The sequence below is a fragment of the Phascolarctos cinereus genome, unplaced genomic scaffold (genome assembly GCF_003287225.1).
Source record: "Phascolarctos cinereus isolate Bilbo 61053 unplaced genomic scaffold, phaCin_HiC Scaffold_4;HRSCAF=312, whole genome shotgun sequence".
Classification (NCBI taxonomy): Eukaryota; Metazoa; Chordata; class Mammalia; order Diprotodontia; family Phascolarctidae; genus Phascolarctos; species Phascolarctos cinereus.
This window is the reverse complement of record NW_027555847.1, coordinates 235993252-236014984: the sequence shown is the minus strand read 5'-3', so window position 1 is coordinate 236014984 and position 21733 is coordinate 235993252. Positions and strand designations below refer to the sequence as shown.

Here is a 21733-nt window from a genome sequence, read left to right as displayed (position 1 = left end):
GTCATGAAAAATGTATTTCTACAGTAGCCACATTACAAAACAGAGAGTGGGCAAAGTGTGGATGCTTAAAAGAGCTGGGCAGTAGGTAGGGCAATGTGGATATTGCCAAGAAGTTTGCTCAGTATCAGAGCTCTGTTTGTTTCTCTTTGTGCAGGATCTGGCAAAACTCTTGAATCTATACACAAAGCAATTGGCGTGTGTCAGTTAATTGGTGACAGTATACCCAAATTTATCAGCTAGAACAATGCATTGGCTACTGAATGCACAGCCTTGCTGTAGATTTCCAGCAGTTGCTGTGTAATAGGAGTGGCAACATTCTGCCCATCATAATGGCTCTAATAAATGGGACAGATGTCAGAGCGTAGGCCAAGCCATTTAGCAAAGCACTGTGATTTCCATGACTGTAGGTGAGCCTGAACTAGATCTAGCCAAGGATTATGGGGTACTGGTTGAGTCTGCCCAGGTGGGAAAAATTTTTTTCAACTTCACTTGGAACAGGGATCCCACTTGTCATTCCGCTTACTCCATTGTTTCCCAACTTAAACCCTGGAAGTGAAGGAAAGTAGGCAAGATTTCATGTCCTCATGCGGGCATCTATTTACTAGTTCTGCATTTGGGGGTTATTGCTTCTCATATTATCTTAGTGAAAGTTTGTCTCCTCAGGTTATGCTGGGGGAATTGAGTGGGGTCAGTGATACTCATCTTTTCTCCCTCCATCAGTTTAGATTAACCATAAGCAACTTTTGAAATGTGCTGTGTTGATATTTCAACCTTTTCTTTTCTTTTCTGGCTGTCTGTGTTGAGGAGAAGGCAGAAAGTAATGGATATTGATGAGGCATTGACTTTGGTGAACTGAGTCTAGGGAGGGAGCAGATAGTACACATATTGGCCATCAACTGTTGTGAGGGACGTGTTTTGGTTGTTGATTTTCCCAGTAAAGTAGCCAACTTTATTGATTCTAAGACAATCAGTGGAGGAAAATCAGTGGGATCCAAAATACCACGTTCCATTTCTGGTTCATACATTGAAAGGCAGCATGGGGTAGCAGATAGAGAACTGAACATTGAATCAGGAAGACCTGCCTCAGATGCTTGTTAGCTGTTGTGACCCTGGGTAAGTCACCTGACCTTTCTGGGATTCAGTTTCCTCATCTGTAGAATACAAAGTTTGGATTAGAAGACCTCTAAGGTCCCTTCCAACTCTAAATTTATAATCCTTAAGAACCTATAAGCTTGTCATTGGATGTTTGCTCTCTAGGTAAATATATTATCCTCATATGAACATGATATTGTTGGCTCACTAGCAGTAAGATGTGGGCTGTTTTTTAAAAAAAATTCTCCCAAGTCATGATAAGTTTTCTGTGAGCCGATAACACTCATATAAGAATACCTTTTTTAGGTAGTTTATCAGGGTTAGGGACACTGTGCCCATAGAACTGAGTTTTGCTTGGTATGAAGCTAACAGGTCTGTTCTTTGACTATTGTGGTTGCCTAGCAACAGGGGACATCGAAGTGGTGGCAGGAATTCTAAAACTCCAGGGAATGGATTAGTCAGTGCCTGCCCAATGGAAAGGGGCCCTCAGTGCAGCCAGGCTTGAGATGGGGTTATGCTATAGCAGGAAAACTGGGACTGTGACCCCACGGTCTGAGAAGGTCACGTCCGACACAACAGACAAGAGGAGGTGAGATCCTAGTTTGTTGACTCCCCTATACGTAGTAGAAGTGATAGGACAGACCAGCAGGCTGCTCAGTGATGTAGACAGAATACTTACTTTGGTCTCTAAGAAATGGAAGCAGATTCATTATCCTTCCCAGGAGTGTGTATCTCCCCTTCTGCTCACTACAAAAAGTAACTATGTTTACAGACATAGTTACCTATTATGATTCTACAACTTTCCTCTGGTGGTTTGGGTGGCCTGTAAGCTCAGTATGACTTGAGTCTGATATGACAGCCAAGAAAGTTAATGCTATCTTTGACTTCTTTAGCAGAGGTAAGGTATCCAAGCCTCAGGGAGGTGAGAGGATAGAGTTGGGGAGATTATACCCAGAATATTGAGTTAGGTTATAGTCACCACTTTATAGGAGAAAACTGATCAGCTAGACAGTGTCCAGAAGGTGCATACCAATTTGTGAAGTGGCTGTACTCGTGCCACGTGAACGTTAGTCAAAGGTCCTAGGGATGTGTAGTGTGCAAAAAAGAAGAATTGGGGGGACAGTGGAGTGGTCTTCAAGTATGAGCAGGGATGTCATATGGAAGAGAGATTTGTTCTGCTTGACTTTAGCTGTGTGGTGCAGTCAATAGAACACTGAGCCATGAGTCAGGAAGACCTGAGTTCAACTCCAGCCTCAGACATATCCTAGATGTGTGGGCAAGTCACTAACCTCTGTCTGCCTCGGTCTCTCAACTATGAAATGGGAATAATAACAGCACGTACCTTGCAAGGTTGTTGTGAAGATCAAATGAGATAATATTTGTAAAGTGTTGAGTGCAGTGCCTGGAATATAGCAAGTGCTATATCAATACTTACTTCCTTATGCTCTCCTCCCTCCAAAAAGCTGAACTAGAAGTAATGGCTAAAAGTTGCAGTGAGGAATATTTGGCGTTGATGTAAGAAAAATGTTGATGATTAGAGCTATCCTACAGTGAAATCAGCTATCATGAGATATAGTTCTTTCCCTCTCACTGGAGGTCTTCAGAGAAAGGCTAGATTAGTATTTGCTAGTTCTGTTGCAGAGCAGACAATTTTTCAGATTGAACAGGTTGGACTAGTTGGCCTCTGAGGTCCCTGAGATTCTGTGAGGGACAAAAGGAAAATTTCAGAACCTTCTTCGAACCATTAAAGTGACTTCATAACCATATTGAGATGAGGAAGCCAGGCAAAGAGATGGTTGATTCCTTCTCTTCTCTCAATAACTAAAATCTCAACCCAAGTCGAGATAAACATAGAGGCACAATTAAGTCTACAAATGATCAATAACTAAATATGGGACAATCTAGAGGTTCTGGATTTGAGGCATAAAAATGCCGTGTGGCTTTGGGCTAGTCCTTTAACCATTCTTAGTTTCTCATTCATAAAGTGAGGAGGTATCCAGACAGAGGAATTTTGTGATTTGTTGGAGGATGTGGACAAAAATCAAGCAGGATAAGAAGGTTTGGCTACATTGTGACTTGTGCCATTGAAAGAAGTGCCCATAGTGATAATATCATGGAGCTATGGAAGCACTGCTGAAGTGTAATGAATGAGGAGGTTGGACTTCAACTAGATTACTTCTATGATCCATTTCAGGCTAAAAATTCTTTGATCTTTAAATTGGACCATATTCAAGTATTGGAGAAGTCAATTGAAAAAACAGTACTTTGGTCTAATTGTAACATTGTAATGAGACTCAGTGTCCATATGGTCTGAGTTTGCATATGATCTTGGTGGTGAGAGCTATGCTTGAGGAAGGAGAAAGAGCATGAAGAGAAATAACTCCCTGATCCCTTGTAAATTTATTTGTATTTATTAGTGTACGGGTCCATTTACAGTGATTCTAAGTCTTTACACAAAAGTGAACAAGATAGAAGAAAAAAATGTCTTCTTAAGGCTTTAATTTTGCTTACCAACTTCCTTAAAAAATAAAACAAAACAAAACGAACAAAAAACCCAAACCCAAGCACTTATTTTCCTTCCCTCTCACCTCTTCTTCATCCTCTGCAAACAGAAAAAAAGAAAAACAAAATAAATATATTGTAGCCAATATGCAAAATCAAGCAAAGTCCTCCACTAGTTATCTCACAAAATGTATGTCTTATTATACATTTTGAATCCATCGCCTATCTGGCAAGAGGTGGGTAGCATGCTTTGTTGGATAGGTTTCTACTCCTCTGCTCCTACAGTTGTGGTTGGCCACTGAAATATTCAGAGTTCTTAAGTTTTTCAGTTATTTGTCTTTACAATATTGTTTGTATTGTATTAATTGTTCTCCTAGCTCAGCTCACTTTACCCTGAACCAGTTCATACTACACTTCCTAGTTTTCATGAAGCTGTCACTTTCTTCACCTTTTGAAGAGCAATAGTATTCCATTATATTAATATACCATCATTTATTGAACCATTCCTCATTAATGGACAACCACCTCCCTTAGTTTAATTCTTTGACACCACAAAAAAAGCAGCTAGAAATATTTTTGAACTATGGATCCTTTCCTTCTTTCTTTGATCTCTTTGGGGTTATAGGTTTAGTAGTGATGTAACTGGGGCAAAGATTAAGATAAGGTTGCATATTGGTAACTTTTTAGCCTTATTTCCAAAGAGAATTTATAGCTCTGTGAGTAATGCATCAATGTACATGTTTTCCCACAACTTTCCCACCATTTATAATTTTCCTTTTTTGTTAAATTTGCCAACATGCCGGTTATGAGGTAGAACCTAAAAATTGTTTGAATTTGCATTTCTCCAGTTGTTAGTGATTTGGAGCATTTTGTTTATATGACTACTGATAACTTTGTGTTTTTTCCTCTGAAAACTGCCTTTTCATAACCTTTGGCCATTTAACAAATGGGAATGTCTTTTCTTTTTCTTATAAATTTGAATCAATTCCCTATGCATTTTGAAATGAGACCTCTATCAGAGAAATTTGTTGAAAAAAATTTTCCCCAGTTATGTTTCCCTTTTTAATTTTATCTGCATATTATTTTGTTTGTGCAAAACCTTTTTAATTTTATATAGTCAAAATTGTCAATTTTATCTTCAGTCATATTCATTATCCTTTGAACTTTTTCCTTATCTATATATCTGAAAGATAATTTCTTCATTGCTCTTCAAATTTGTTTATAATATGATCTTTTATATCCAAGTGTTGTATCCATTTAGATGTTATCTTGGTGTAAGGTATGTGAGATGTTGGACTAAACCTAGTTTCTGCCAGACTGCTTTCCAGTTTTCCTAGAGGTTTTTGTTGAATTCTGAGTCCTTCTTTCAGTAACTGGGATCTGTGAGTTTATCAAACACTAGTCTACTGTGTTTGCGTGCTTCTGTGTGTTATATACTTAACTCTGTTCCACTGATCAACTTTTGTATTTCTTAATCATCACCAAATTGTTTTGATGATTATTGCTTTGTAGTAAAGTTTGACATCTGGTTTTGTTAGGTGCCTTTCCTTCACACTTTTTTTTCATGATTTCCCGTGAGATTTTGGCCTTTTCTTACTCCATATAAATTTCCTTACATTTTCTAGCTCTATTAAGTAAATCTTAGTTTAGTGTGATTGGTATGGTACTGAATAAATAAATTGATATGGGTGGAATTATAATTTTCATTGTATTAGTATAGTCTACCTATGAAAAAGTAATGTTTCTCCGGTTGTTTAGGTCTATATTTCTGTAAAGTATGTTTTGCAGTTGTATTCATGTATCTTCTATGTGTGTCCTTGAAGGTAGACTACCTTGGTGCACCAATATTTTAGGATTAAGATATTTAATTTCCAACCAATTTTTAACACTTTCTTCAATGGCCATTTAGAAAAGGATTCTAAGAGGCAGTCAGGTGGTACAGAGTTTAGAATGGTAGGCTTGAAGTCAGGAAGTCTAAATCTGGCCTCAGACATTATCTAGTTCTGTGACCCTGAACAAATCACTTACCTTCTTTCAGCTTCAATTTCCTTATCTGTTAAATGGGAATAATAATAGCACCTACCTATAGGGGTTGATGTGAAGATCAAAAGTGATTATGTGTGTGTGTGTGTGTGTGTGTGTGTGTGTGTGTGCTTTGCAAACCTTAAAGCATTATATAAATGTTAGATGTTATTATCATCATTATCATTGTTGTTGTTAGTTTTATTGTATTATGGCCAGTAAAAGATGTTTTAAATATATCTGTTCTTCTACATTTGTTTATGAGGTTTTTATACCAATTTTCTGGCCAATTTTTGTGAAGGTACCATGCAGTTCTGAAATTATGTGTTCTCCTTTCTATTCCCATTCAGTAATCACCAGGAAGCTATCATATCTAACTTTTCTAAAATTCTATTCAGGTGCTTAACCTCTTTTCTTGTTTTTTTATTAGATATTTTTCTAGGTCTGACAAAGGTTCATAAAGGTTTCTCCCCCCCCACCTGTTATAGATTTATTGTCTATTTTCCTTTGTTACTCATTTAACTTTTCCTTAAAGTATTTAGATGCTATGCTATATTGGGGAATGTGTTAAATACTGATATTAATTAATTATCCATAATTCCTTTAAGCATAATGTGGTTTCCCTATTGATTTCTTTTAACCAAATCTAATTTTACTTTTTCCTCATCCAAAGTCATGACTGTTACTCTTGCTTTTTTTTTTACTTTAGCTGAAGAATGATAGATTTTGCTGTAGTCCTTTATCTTAACTCTGTGTTCATCTTAAGTTCACATATATTTCTTGTAAGCAACATATTGTTAGGTTCTTTCTTTTTTAATCCATTCTGCTATCTTCTCTTTTTTTGGATGAGTTCATTCCATTCATGTGTACAGTTGTGACTGTTAATAGTGTATTTCTCAATACCCTATTTTCTTATACTTTTCATCCTTTTTAATTCTTGCCCTTCTCTTCATAAAGAGGAGTGGTAAAGTAATAGTGATCTCTGCTTCATGCAGCGAACTTCTATTCCCCTTCCTTTCTTCTCTTCCCTTTACTCAAACACCAAAATAGATTCTTATTCTTTCTTTTCTTTGCAACCCCCTGAATGATTCAACCCACGAGATTAGAGTTTTAGTTTAAGAGTAATCCCTCCCGATTTCACCCCCCTCTAATTATTATATAATAATAGTAATTATTATATACCTAATTATTACCCTCCCTTCTCTCTATTCCTTTCAATTTCCCTGTTGTATTTGTATAAAATGTATTTCCACATAAAACTCTATGTGTAGACATGTTCTCCTATCCTTTGATCAGTTCAAATAAAAGTGAGGTTCAAGTGACACTTTGCAAGCCTCACTCCTTTCTGCTTGTTTTATAGTCTTTGACTTGTTGCCCCAGATTGCATGAGACAGTAAGAGAGTGAGAAAGTGGCCCTGGCAGGCCAAAACACAAGGGCTAGGATGGGGGGTGGAGGTAAAGTTATAGGCCATGATAGAAGGTGGGGAAAGAGGAGGAATAGATCAGTTATCCTCAGTTCACAGCTCTAAATGCACAGAAGATATATAATAAATATAGAACTTTATCTTGAAAAAGACCTGGTTTGCTTGTGGAATTGGATGTTGGAAAGGATGCAGCCTGTGAGTTATTATGAAGTGGTTCAACTTTCTGTGTTCTCTCACCATTTCTCTTGAATGTAATCTCACATAAATAAACACAAAATTTGTTATTCTCAAAATGTTCTTAATACATCAATTGTGTTTGAACAAATTTGCATTTTCAAAACAAATGTTTAGCAGAACTGACTAAACTCATATGTTTTTAGCTTTTCATGTTTCTCTTGATTGTTATGTTTACATTTCAATAATTTTACTTATTACTGCTCTTTTCATCAGCAATGCTAGGAAGGCTTCTATTTCATTAATGGTCCCTTTTATCTTTTGTAGTTTAATACTCAGCTTTGTTGGGCAAATTAGTTTTAGTTGTAATCCCATGTTTTTTTGCCTTTTGGAATATCATATTTCAAGCTCTCTTCTTCTTTATAGTAGTTTCTATAGTTGTCAAATTTTGTGTTCTTCTCACTGTTACTCCTTGATATTCTTTTTTTTCCTGGATGTTTAGTGGTTTTTTTTTTTTAATTTGACCTGGAAGCTCTGGATTTTGGCTTTGCTATTCCTTGGAATTTTCATTTTTGGGTTTCAGGAAGTGAATAGTAGATTCTTTCTATTTTCTCTTTACTTTCTCATTCTAATATATCTGGGGACTTTTCATTTATGATTTCTTGAAATATGGCATCCAGGTTCTTTTTTTTTTTGGTCTTGACTTTTTGGGCAACCCAATGATTCTTTGATTTTTCTCTTTGACCTGTTTTCTAGGTAATTTTAAAAAAAATATGAGATGTGTTATATTTTCTTCTATTTTTCAGTCTCTTGATGTTGTTTTAATGTTTCTTGATGTCTTGTGGAGCCATTAACTTTGGTATGGCTCATTCTAATTTTTAAGAGATTTACCTGGGTCAAGTTTTTGTACTTCTTTTAATAAATTGTTAATTATCCTTCCAAGTCTTTATTTTAGTGCTCTCATTTCTTTTTCAATTCTTTCCTCACTAATAATAATAATAATAGCATTTATATAGCACTTTAAATTTTGCAAAGCACTTTGTAAAGATTATCTCATTTTATCCTTGCAGCAGTCCTAGCCCTATTATACTGATGAGGAAACTGTGGCAAACAGAGGTTAAGTGACTTGCCCAGGATAATATAGTTAGTAAGTATCTGAGACAGCATTTGAACTCAGGGCTTCCTGACTTCAAGACCAATGTTCTATTCATTGAACTACTTAACTGCCTCTGCAAGAGGTCTCATTTAATTTATAATACGATTTTTAAACTCTTACTTCATCTGTTCTAGGAATTCTAGTGAATCTTGTGGCTACCTGTGTTTTACTCAGAGGCTTTGCTTGTAGATGTTATAGAGATGTCCTATTTTTCTGGATTTGTTTCTGGAGTACCTCATACTCCATAATATCATGAGTATTGTTTCTATTATTCTTCCAAGCTAAATTAGGACTTTGTGTTAGTCTCAAGTTTATGCATTTCTAGAAGAAATGTTGGATCTTGTTTGACCCTGATCTGTATATTCTAGGATCTTGCTGCTTCTTTCTTTGAGACTGAGTGCTTTGTTCATCAAGTATCCCAGGAGCTGAGTGCTCAGTCTGTGAACTTTCAAACTTTCAGTGTTCCCTAAGAAGTTTTGTCTAAAGCAAAGTCCAATAGCTGCTTTACTAGTCTGACCTTTGGAAACTCTAGATCTTGTTTGCTTCTGGGTGGCACTCCTGTAGACTTGGACTTGTTTGGAACTTCAGTAGATTGCTTCTGACTCTATCCTCTGTCAACTAGCTAGAAGGCTTTCCAGGTTTAGAGGGACAGAACTCTTGAACTGATCTCCTTTCCCTCCTTATTCAGCTTCAAGTCCCAACCCAGGTTTGTGGATTGAATCTACAAACCCTGATCTAGGGTCAGAGCCTAATCTCTCAGACCCAGTCCATGCTACATAACCTGGAGGGTTTCTTATGGGAGAAAAATAAATTAAGAAATAGTTTCAGCAGGACCTTTATTAAGAATTCTAATTGTATATGTAGCCAGGCTTCCAACCAAGTCTGGTGTGTTTTGTGTACCTGCATAACGGAATTATGAAGATGATGCCATTCATTTCTTCAGAAGAGGTAGGTGGACAGAGGACGCTCTATGAAGGCAGAGAGACTTGGAAATAGCATACATGCATGGAAAATTGGCCCCATCATATCTCTGAACTTGCTTGCTTCCCTAGAGGCTGCTACAATAGACTTCCTTGGTGATGTTGGATCCTCTTTCTTGATTTAGTATATTTGAATCTCCCGACTTTTCTGAATTGTGTTTCCTGTTTGCTTGAATAAATGAGTTTGTTCAGTATTCATTATTTGTGATGGTCTTTTCTTTCTTAATTTAATTTTTGGATGCTCTTTTCTGAAATAGTGTTTGGTGGGAAAGAAGTAAGGGATACTCCTTAAGGGTGACCAGAGAAGTGACTTTTCTCCTGAAAGAGATCTTTTCCTCTCTACCAATATCTGAGGGAGTACATAGAGATAATTCTAACCTTATATTCCTCTTGGAGGTAGGTGAGGAAGGAGCAAGTGCCCAGTGGTGGCTTTTCTTCAAGCTCCTCTTAAGGCAAAAATCACAGTCTCTCTTGGAGAAGGGCTGCCTCAGATCCATCCCACCCATGAGGTGCATCAATATATTTAGGTAACCTATTTGGATATACTTATCTTACATATGTACTTATATTGTAAATATTGCATTTTGTTATGTATATTATTATTTAGATGCACAGGAAATTCCAAGTCTCATATTCTTTCCAGGGTCACTATATATATATATATATATATATATATATATATATATATATATATATATACACACACACACACACACACACACACACACACACACACACACACACACACACACACACATATATATATATATACACATGTATTATAGATATACACATATATATATATACTATATATATACATACATATATATATACATTTTCAATCTTGCAAATTTCACTGTAGAAATGGCATAAAAATGACCTCTAACAATTTATTTTGTTAGCTTTAATTTGTTTTCCCCCCTAGACTAATAGGCCTTCAAAGGTCTATTTTTCTTTATTATCTTACAGCATAGTTTTCACTTATGTATGCTGAATTATCATGGTTTGCAGTCAACCTCAAATTTCTTTCAGATTATTATTTCCTCCCCAGGAATTATTAAAATAAAATCATAGAGATGACTTCCTTTGGTATGTTTGTTGCTTAGGTGAACACTCCTTAAATGTATACTTGAACATTTACTAATCTGTCACATAAATCTGAATTTATTATAGAGAACTCTTTACTAATGTTTTTTTTTTTTCATTTCCTGAAAAGGGAAGCTGATAGTGCCAAATTGGATTTCAAGGAATCTCTGCTGCTTTGCTTTCTATTGCTGATGATTAATTTGAGTAAAATTACTCACTATACCAGGGGTTCTTAACCTAGGTCTGTGAATATGGATGGGAAAAAATTACATTTTTATTTCAATAAAGGATTGGGTTTCCTTTGTAATCTTATGTATCTTATTTCATACTTTAAAAATATTATTCTGAAAAGAAGTTCATAGGCTTTACCAGAATGCCAAAGGAGTTCATGACACACAAAAAGGTTAACCCCAGTGTTAGGCAATTTCTCTATATTTTAAAAAGAATTTAATAGCTACTGGTTTTGTAACCAATGGCCAGGACCCTCCAAAGGCTAGGCTCAATGGACTAGGTTCAAATCCTGACCCCGACCCTATGGGGATCAATTTCCCTCTTTGTCTCATTTCCTTCATCAAGAGTTGCTCTATAACAATCTTCTAATGTACTCATGGCATAATAGCTCATTTTAATTCCTTTAGTCCCACATAGGCACTCAGGGTGTTAATGTGTACTAAGTACGAGGAAGCCTTTATTATTTTCTTATCAGAACTCTGTAGCACCCTTATTTTTTAAAATAAAAAAAAATTATTGACAAAAATCTATTTTCTCTCCCACTCAGCTCCCCTCTTGGGAAAAAAAGAAATATAATTCTTGTATATACAACAAACTCTTGTAATGAATTGCGTAGTCAAGCAAACAAATTCCTTCACTGACCATGTCCAAAAAATATGTCTCAGTTTATACAATGAATCCTTCCTTCTCTGTCAGGAAACAGTACTTTTTGTCATGAGACTTCTGTTATTGTGGTTGGTCATTAGATTGATCAAAATTCTTAAGTTTTTCTAACTTTTAAAAAATAATAATGTTGTTATTATATAAATTCTCTTAATTCTGTTCTCTTTACTCTGCTTCAGTTCATACAAGCTTTTCTAGGTTTCACTGAAACTTCCCCCATTCATAATTTCTTTCAGTATAATAGTATTCCATTGTATTCATATAGCATAATTTATTGAACCATTCCACAATTGATAGGTGTTCCCTCCCCTTAGTTTCTAGTCTTTACCATCATAAAATAAGAGCTGCCGTAAATATTTGTTACTATTGATCCTTTCCCTCTTTATTTGATTTCTTTGGGGGTATAAAGTTAGTAATGGAGTAAAAAGGTATTTTTTTTTCACAATTTAGTAACTTTTTGGCATAGTTCTGAATTGCTGTCCAGAATGGTTGGAGCAATTCATAGCTCTACCAAGCCCTGGCTCTGAGTTACAAAAACAGTAATTATTAAATTTCTATTTAAAGTATATATCGTTAATGTAATTGTTTTCTCACAGCTCCTCCAAAATTTGTCATTCTCGGTTTTTTTTTTTTTGGTCAACTTTGCTAATCTGATGCGTGTGAGGTAAAACCTCAAAGTTGCTTTAATTTTCATTTCTCTAATTGTTAGTGATGTAGTGATTTGTAGTTTTTTTAAAAAAATGTGCTACTGAAATATTTTTTTCCTCTGAAAACTACCTATTTGTTGAAGAATTGATCTTAGTCTTATAAACTTGAATCTGTTTCTTATATATCTTGGAAATAAAACCTTTATTAAAAAAACTTGTTGCAAAGGTTTTTTTTTTCCTTCAGTCACTTGCTTCCCTTCTAATTTTAGCTCCATTGGTTTTTTTTATGCAAAAACTTATAAATTTTATATGATTAAAGTTGTCTCTTTAATCTTGTGTGATCTTCATTATCACTTGTTTATTCATGAACTCTTTCCTTACCTGTAGATATCAAACACTGTTTCTTCCTTGCTCCTCTAATTTATCATGTAGCCTTTTAAATATAAGTCCTGTATCTATTTGATGCTTGTCTTGGTATATGATCAATGAATCAATCAATAAACATTTATTAAATGCTTACTATGTGCCAGACAGACACTGTGCTAAGTGCTGGAGATACAGACAGACAAAAGACATTTCCTGCTCTTGAGGAGCTTACAGTCTAGTGGAAGAGACAATATATAAACAAATATTTACAAAGCAAACTATACACAGGATAAATAGGAAATGATTAACAGAGGGAAGGCACTGGAATTAAGAGGTGTTGGGAAAGGTTTCCTGTAAAAGATTTTAATTGGAACTTAAAGGAATCCAGGGAGGTCAGTAGTCAGAGCTGAGGGAGAGAGTTCCAGGCATGGAGAATAGCAAGAGAAATGTTCTGGGGTGAAAGATAGAGTATCTTGTTTGTGGAACAGCCAGGAGGCCAGTGTCACTGGTTTAAGAAAACTGCAAAAGTAGGAGGGGGCTAGGTTATGAAGGGCTTTGAATGCCAAAAAGCATTTTGTATTTGTACCTGGAGGCAATTTATTGAGTAGTGAGGTGACATGACTGGACCTACACTTTAGAAAATCACTTTAGTGGCTGAGTGGAGGATGGATTGGAGTGGGGAGAGATTTGAGGGAGGCAAAATCATCATTATTACAATAATCAAGGCATGAGGTGATGAGGGCTTACATTAGTGTAGAGGCAGTGTCAGAGAAGAATAGGGGGTATGTTTGAGAGATGTTGCAAAGGTGAAATCTACAGGCTTTGTTAACAACATGGTTATGGGGCAGGAGGAAGGTGGTGGCAGTGAGAGATTAAGAGGAATCCAGGATGACTTCTTGATTGTGAGCTGAGGGACTGGTAGGGGGATGTTCCTCTCTACAGTAATAGAGAAGGTAGAAGAGGAGGAAAGTTAAGGAGGAGAGATAATGAGTTTGGTTTTATACATGTTTAGTTTAAAATGTCTACTAGACAATTAGTTTGAGAGGTCTGAAAGGAAGTTCAAGATGTGAGACTGAAAATTAACAAAGAGTTTGGGACACAATAGGTTGATATGAGAATCATTGTCATGGACATAGCAATTACATCTTTGGGAGCTGAGTAGATCACCAAATGGAATAGTGTAGGGGGAGAAGAGAAGAAGACAGAACCCTGAGGGACAACTGCAGTTAGAGGTTGTGATCTGGAAAAGAATCTAGCAAAGGAGACAGAGAAGGAGCAGTCAGACAGGTAGGAAAACCAGGAGAGAATGGTGTCCAGAAAACCTAGAGAGAAGAGATTATCAAGTAGGAAAAAAGGTCAACAGTATCAGAGGCTGCATACAGGTCAAGTAGAATAAGGATTGAGAAAAGGCAATTAGATTTGGCAATAAGAGATGAATGGAACTTTGGAGAGATCAGTTTCAATGGAATAAGATTGGAAACCAACTTATAAGGAGTTAAGAAGAGAGCGAGAGGAATGGAAGTGGAGGCATTTATTATAGATGGCTTTTTCAAGGACTAAGCTATAAAAATCAGAAATGATATAGGATGATAGCAGGGATGGAAGGACCTATTAAGGGCTTTTTCAGGATAGGGAAGACATAGACATGTGTGGCAGTAGGAAATAAGCCAGCTGAGCGAGAGAGACTGAAAATAAGTAAAAGAGTGGAGGTGACAGAAGGGGAAATCGCTTGGTGGAGAGGTGGAATGGGATCACCTGAGCCAGTAGAGAGGATAGCTTTGGTAGGGAGTAAGGCCACTTAATTTGAGACCGGGATGAAGGCAGCAAAGTGGCAGAAGGCATCTGAGTCATAGGAGTTGAGGAAGAGGGAAGAAGAGAGAGCTCGTGGTGAATGCCCTCATTTTTTTCTATAAAATATAAGGCAAAGAGGAGGGGACATGGGAGGTTTGAGGAGGGATGAAAAGGTTTGGAAGAGTCGCTGTGGAGAGTGGGATGTAGAGTTCTTAAGGGAGGTATGGCAGTATTGCCTTACTGCAATGAGGGCCAAGTTGAGGTTGTATAACATAAATTTGTAGTGGACCCAGTTAGAACAGTTGCATGATTTTTTTCCACCTTCATTCAGCAGCATGGGAGTGATCCAAGACTGAGGCTTAGCTGGGCACAAACAACATGATAAGGGGGCTAGATATTTGAGAGGAGCACAGTGTAGAGTTGAATTAGTTCACCAAGGAGTCAAGAAGGAGAGAAGAGGAGACAGTGCTTAGTTCAGGGGAGATAGCCAGGGAGAGGAATGAAGGGTCAAGGGATTAGAGGTCATGGTATGGAGGAAGGGTATGGTTTTGTAAGGGAAGGCAGAAGGGAGAGGAGGTGTTGGTCTATGCCTAATTTCTAGCAGACTGTTTTCTAGTTTTCATATCATTTGTTGCATTTTTGTCAGTCTTTCCATTAACTGTGGTCTGTGGGTTTATCAAATACTGGGTGACTTTCTTTGTTTGTCTCTGTATGCAGTGCATTTAATTTCTTCCACTGATCAGCATCACTTTTTATTAATCAGTACCAACACTTTTAATGATTACTGCTTTGTAGTAAAGTTTGAGTTCCAGTATTGTTAGACCTCCCCTTTCTACTTTTTCCATGATTTTTTGGGAAATTCTTGGTTTTGGGAGAAAGTCATTATTTAATCCTCTTGGAAAATTGATGAGATGAAAAAATTCACAGGATTGCATGAACAGGCACATAAATACTTAAATAGCCCATTAGACTCCTAGATAGAAGGTAAGGATACTTTGGGGACTTCTGAAGAAGCAATACCTGTGTTTGAGCAACTAAAGGCAGTAGCAGAGAGAGGCTTCAAGGTTCAGACCTCCTGCTGCCTCATGGTGTGGCTCATCTCCATGTTCTCCATGCTATGGGTCCAGTTTTCCTTCTTCAGAAACCATGTTGTTGATCTTCTGTCTTCTCTGAGAAAGGAGGAAATTTCCTTCCAGGAGCCTAGTGCCCAAACTCTCAAACTTGGGAACTCTCAGACTTGGGGTTATTTATAAACTTAACTCAAACATTGGTGCTGTCCAGGAAATCTCTCTTCTCTGGCTAAAAAGAGAGAGAAGAGAGTGAGAGAAGAAAAGAAAGATCATGAGATGAACCTTATAGTTCACCACTTTAGTGGTTAAGATTATGTATGTGCCAAAAAAGGAGAATGAGAATAAGCAGTTGAGGGTGGGATGAGATCCAAGAGAGTGCTATCATGATATCAGGCTGGAAAATTAGTCAACAGTATTAGATGCTGATGAGAAGCCATACTTCATAGAGCTAGAAATCGACAATTTTTGGGTATGGACTAATATTTCTTTAAAGAAGATTTTTGGGGGCAGCTAGATGGCGCAGTGGATAGAGCACCAGCCCTGGATTCAGGAGGACCTGAGTTCAAATATGAGCTCAGACACATAACACTGTGTGATCCTGGGCAAGTCACTTAACCCCATTGCCTAGCCAAAAAAAAAAAACAAAACAAAAAACCAACAAAAAACAAACAAACAAAAATTTTCCACGTTATTTTTAACTATTTTAAATGCAATTTCTATTCCATTCTGTTTTCAGTACAGTAAAAAGGTTTGATTAGGAGTCAGAGGACTTGGATTCAAATATTGCCTCTGTAACAGATTAGCTGTGTTTCCTTGGGCAATTCACTTAACTTCCCTTGGCATCAACTTCCTAGTATGCAAAATTAGGTGGTTGGACTAGATGACCTCTGAGGTTCCTTCCCATTCTAAATCAATCATCCCATAATTTTACTTTATGATATCTCAAAATTGACATTTAGAAGTTTTTTTAATATTTATAAATTTCATTTTCAAATGTTACAATATATGGAAATATTTGGTGTATGTGTGTTTTGGAACTTTATTTCAGGATGCTAAATTCTAACTTTGTTTCAGCCTTACATCTGGTGGAAGTTCAGTGATGGATACACCACAAAGAAACAGAATAACGGTAAGAAATGGTACTTAACTAGGCCTTTTAAAATTATTCCAATTATCGTATATGTAACTTATCACAATTTGTTTAGCATTGAAACTACCCAAATAGATCTGAATTGTAAATTAATTATTAACAAAGGTGTTCTAAACAGAACATGGAGTACTTGAACAAGTAGAATGTAGAGGCCATTAAGGAATGAGAGTAAAAGAAACTATTATGAACCCGTAATTTTCTTGATTAGCAAACCCTGAGCTGAGACTCTAACTTAACAACTTCTTTGAATCTCCTTCTGAGCTCCCAATTTCTTCATACTTCTACCTCCATACCAAGGCTACCTACTGTCTATGAGTGGTCACTATACTCTTATGAGAGTTTCACCTTTTAGGCCTTTAGTTCAGAGTCATTATTTCCTAATGAGAACACTTTAGAACATTCATAAACATCTCAACAATGTTTATTGTATTTAAATTGCTCTGACCCCAGTCACCCAGGACATGTCCCTAAATCCATAGTAATGCAGGGAGAAGGGCTTTTTGCCTGAAAGATGCATTTTAGAGTTTCAAAATATAATTTTAATTGGAAATTTGTGTTTAATCTCTTGGAAGTCATTTAGTCTCATGTTTTTCAGTCTCTTTTTCCAGGTTAACAAAGTAAAATTCAATGCTGCTAAAGGGAGAGTTCATTTAAATTTCCTTAATTTATGCTTTATTTCTTTCCCCATGACCTATGTGATGATCATAGCTAGATGCTTGTATGATTAGCTGGTATTCTCAGACCACTGGTTAAAATGCAATTTCAGAGCAACCCTTCTATTGGCTATCTTAAACCAGGGAAAAGTGCTAATTATAGCATTAAGAATTTCTGCCCAGGGCTCCCAATTTACTTCCTGGAGTTTAGTGTTTTATTCCTACCGGTTTATATTTGAAACTGTCATTAACCTTGAGGCTTGAAGTAACTTTGCTGCTTTAGTTCCTGTCTTTTTTCTGTTTCTGAAATAAACAATTTGGACAGAAGTTAGTACTTGAGGCCTTGGGTCCATACCAACCTAAAATTATTACTTCCTCACATAATTTTTTTGTTGTTGTTGTATAATTCATGGAAAGGTCACTAATAAGAAGAATAAATTGGGATTTTAACTGTCCATCTTCAGAGTATGATGAACAGAATGACTTGATCTTATTTATTCCTTTTCAATGACTGTGTGCTTTTGAAAATAATTCCATTCATACATAGAAAGAAAGAAAATAAATTCCATTTCATTTTATGTATGATAGAGGCTTAAGAAATTCCAAGAAGATTAATTCATAGGAAACCCATTTAGATATATCTCTCTACCAAGTCCACGCTTATCTATTTTTAGCTGTCTAAGAGCAAGTAACATAGTGTGTTAAAAGGGAAATAATAGTGGACCTGGAGTCAAGAACCTTGGGTTTCCATCTTCTATTCACCATTAACTAAGTATGTGATCCTGAGTAAGTCTTACAATTTTTCTAGGCTGCAGACTTCTCATTTTTAAAATGAGGAAACTGCACTGAATACTTTTTATGATGGTCTTTAATGTTATCTCTAGCTCTAAAATCCTATGATTAGAGACTTTTTTGTACTTTTTCAGGTGTTTATGTTGACATTATGTGTTAGAGAACAGTTGATGACCAGAAACAGGATTCGTCTAAATTTGCTTTGGAAATTTTAAGGACATTTTTTCTTTTAAAAAGTTAATTTTTGTTTTTTTTAATTAATGAGCTTTAGAAAATCAATCTGTCACTCCCACTATGACCCCCAATTCACACTGGGAAAAAATCAAAGAGAAGGATAAAGCCTTTAATACATAGCTATGTAGTTCAGCAGAACAAATCCTCACATTATTCATGTTATATGTGTATGTGTGTGTGTGTGTGTGTGTGTGTGTGTGTGTGTATAATCTTTCTGCATTTTAAATTCATCACCTCTCTCAAGAGGTCAGTGGCATGTTTCAGTTTCATTCTTTTGAAATTATTGTTTATTGTTGCATGATCACAATTCTAAAGTCTTTTAAAGTTGTTTTTCTCTATGTTATTGTATAAGTTATTTTCCTGTTTCTACTTATTTACTTCCTATCAGTTCTTAGAGATCTTCCCAAATTCCTGTGAAATTTTCCATTTCATCATTTCTATGGTGCAATAGCATTCCATTATATTCTCTTATTATTAGTGCTTTGAATATTTTTCATATGATTGTTGATAGCCTGGATTTCTTCCATTGAAAACTACCTGTCCATATCCTTAACTTACTGGGGAGTGTTTCTTAGTGTTATAAATTTGAATTTCTTGCTTATATATCTTGGAAATGAGAGCTTTATCAGAGAAACTTGTTTAAAAGATTCTGTCCCAGTCACTTTCTTCCATTCTAATTTTAGCTTCATTGGTTTTGTTTATGCAAAAAATTTTAAATTTTATATAATCAAATTGTCTCTTTAATCTTATGTTATCCTTTCTATTACTTGTTCATTCAAGAACTCTTCCCCTACCTATAGGTCTGCATGGCAATTTCTCTCTTACTCCTCTGACTTATTTGCAATATAGCCTTTCATATTTGAATCCTGTATCAATTTGGAGCTTATTTTGGTGTGTGAGGTTTTGGTCTACATCTAACTTCTGCCAGATCACTTTCTAATTTTCCTAGCAGTTTTAGTTGAACAGTGAGTCCTTTCCCAGTAATTGGGGTCTATGGGTTTAAGGAACACTAAGTTACTACATTCATTGATTTTTGTTTCTTGTGGACTTAATCTCCTCCATGGATCAACCTCTTTTTTTTGTTGATCAAAAACATTTTTTTTTTAAGATTACTGTTTTGTAGTGAAGTTTGAGATCTGGCATTATTAGGCCCCCTTCCTTTTCCTTTTTTTTCATCATTGTCCTTGAGATTCTTGACCTTTTTATTACTCTAGATGAATGTCATTGTTATTTTGTCCAGTTCTATAAAATATTCTTTTGGGAGTTTGGTATGGTACTAAGTAAATTAATAAATGTAGATTGTCATTTTTATCATATTGGTACAACCTTACCCATGGGCAACTAATTATTTGTCTATTTTCATTTCTGTGAAGAGTATTTTATAGCTATATTTATATAGTCCCTGGGAGAATCTCAGTAGGTATACTCCCAAATATTTTATAGATTCTGTAGTTATTTTGGATGGAATTTTTCTTAACTCCTCTGGCTAGGTTTTTTTTTTCTTATGTGTAGAAATACTACTGATTTATGTGGATAGAATGCTGAACTGAGAGGTTGGAAGAACTGAGTTCATGTTCCACCTCACAAGCCTACTTAGTTGTGTGACCATGAGCATGTCACTTAACTTCTCAGCCTCAGTTTCCTCATCTGTAAAATGGGAATAATAATAGCACCAATATCACAGAGTTGATGTGAGGGTCAAATGTAAAACACTTTGCAAGCCTTAAAGTACTATATAAATGCTAATTATTATTATTATTATTACTATCTTGCCACTTTATTGAATCTATTATTTAAGTAATTTTTATGTTGACTCTGTAGTTTCTAAGTACACCATCAATTACCTGAAAAAGCAATCATTTTGTTTTCTCATTGCCTAAACTTTCCTCCTCAAATTCTTTTTCTTGTCTTTTTGCAAGAGATAGCATTTTTAGCTCTATTATATACAGTAGTGGTGATAAAGAGAATGCTTTCTTGACTCCAATCTTGAGGAAAAAGCTTCTAACTTTTCTTCACTACATATAATGTTTTCTTTTAGATTTACATTAATACGGTTTACTAAGGAGAGGTCCATATATTCCTATAATTTCTGGAATTTTAACAAAAGTGAATGTAGAAATTTGTCAAAAATATCTTTAGCATCTATAGATATAATCATATGGTTTTAATTATTTATATTATTAAAATGACTTATTATATTTATAATCTTCATGTTGAATCACTCCTGCATTCCTCATATAAACCCACCCTAGTCATAGTGTAATATTTCTAACATATTACAACCTATTTGCTGGTACTTTATTTAATATTCTAATTCAATATTCATTAGGGGTAGTGGTCTGTGGTTTTCTTTTTCTGCTTTGTCTCTGCTTGGTTTAGATATAAAGATACACACACATATAATCATAGAAAGAGATCAGAAAGGTACATTCTCTTCTTATTATAAGAAACTTATATGTATTAATTGTTCACTTTTAGTTGTTAATTAATTGTTCATTTAATATTTGAATGAATTGACTTGAAATTCATCTGATCCTGGAGTTTTTTTCCCCTTATGAATTAATTTATCACTTTAAAGTTTTTTCCTTGATATTTTCCTTGATATTAGGTTATCTACATAGCTTACTTCTTTTGTTAGTCTGATTATTTTATATTTTTGCAATTTTTAATATGTTTTATTTGTTTAGTTAGTATATTACTAGGCAAAAAAGTTTCTGATACTTTCTTTTATTTCCTCTTTTATTGTTATGAGTTGTTTTTTCATTATTAATAAATAAAAATTGTTTTCCCTTTTTCTTTAAAAAAATCAGTTAGCTATTTATCTATTTTATTGTTTGTTCCTAAAAATCAACTCCTACTTTTATTTATCAATTCAATTGTCTTTTTGTTTTTATTCTTATTCATCTCTTCCTTAATTTTATAATTTCTACTTTGATGGTTGAGAATCTTAGATTTGTTTGAGCTTTTTAAAAATTATATGCCCAATTCTTTAATTTGTTCTTCCTATTTTTGTTGATAAAAACATTTAGAGTTAGAAATTATTTCCACAGAATTACTTTAGCTGTATTCCATAAATTTTGTTGTTGTCTCATTATTATCATTTTCTTTGATAAAATTTTCTATTATTTTTATAATTTGTTCTTTTACCTACCAATTCTTTAGAATGATGTTGTCTGTCTCCATTTACCTTTTAATTCTTTCTTTAAGGACACTTTATTGAATTTAATTTTTAATTGTAATATGGTCAGTAAATGACATGTCCATTTTTGCTTTTGTACATTTTTTTTTTTGGATGAAGTCTCTGTGCCCTACTGCATGGCCAAGTTTTGTAAATTTTACATATACCTGAGGACTATGTAAATTCCTTTCTATTCCCATTTGGTAATCACCAGACATCTATAATTTTTTTTTGTTAGGCAATCGAGGTTAAGTGACTTCTTCAGGGTCACACAGCTAGTGTCAAGTGTCTGAGGCTGGATTTGAACTCAGGTCCTCCCGACTCCAAGGCCAGAGCTCTATCCACTGCACCACCTAGCTGCCCCTAGACATCTATAATTTAAAAATTTTTAAAAAGTTCTATTCATATTTTTAACTCCCATCTTGCTTACCTTTTGCTTACATTTATCTAGGTCTAAGAAGACCACTCTCTGTAATAGTTTTATTATCTATTTCTCTTCCCAATTGATTAACTTTTTTTGTT

The 21733-nt window shown here is 35.2% G+C and overlaps 1 protein-coding gene across 1 annotated transcript in view; it reads left to right on the top strand.

Moving 5' to 3' along the window:
* Positions 1 to 1512: 1512 nt before the first annotated feature.
* CCDC192 (coiled-coil domain containing 192) overlaps positions 1513 to 21733 on the top strand; it is a 330167-nt gene continuing 309946 nt past the window's right edge. Inside the window, exons 1-2 of the mRNA XM_078152959.1 lie at positions 1513 to 1681; positions 16279 to 16333. Of these exons, the coding sequence (XP_078009085.1) occupies positions 1599 to 1681; positions 16279 to 16333 (138 nt within the window). The 5' untranslated portion in view covers positions 1513 to 1598. The remainder of the gene's footprint in view (positions 1682 to 16278; positions 16334 to 21733) is intronic.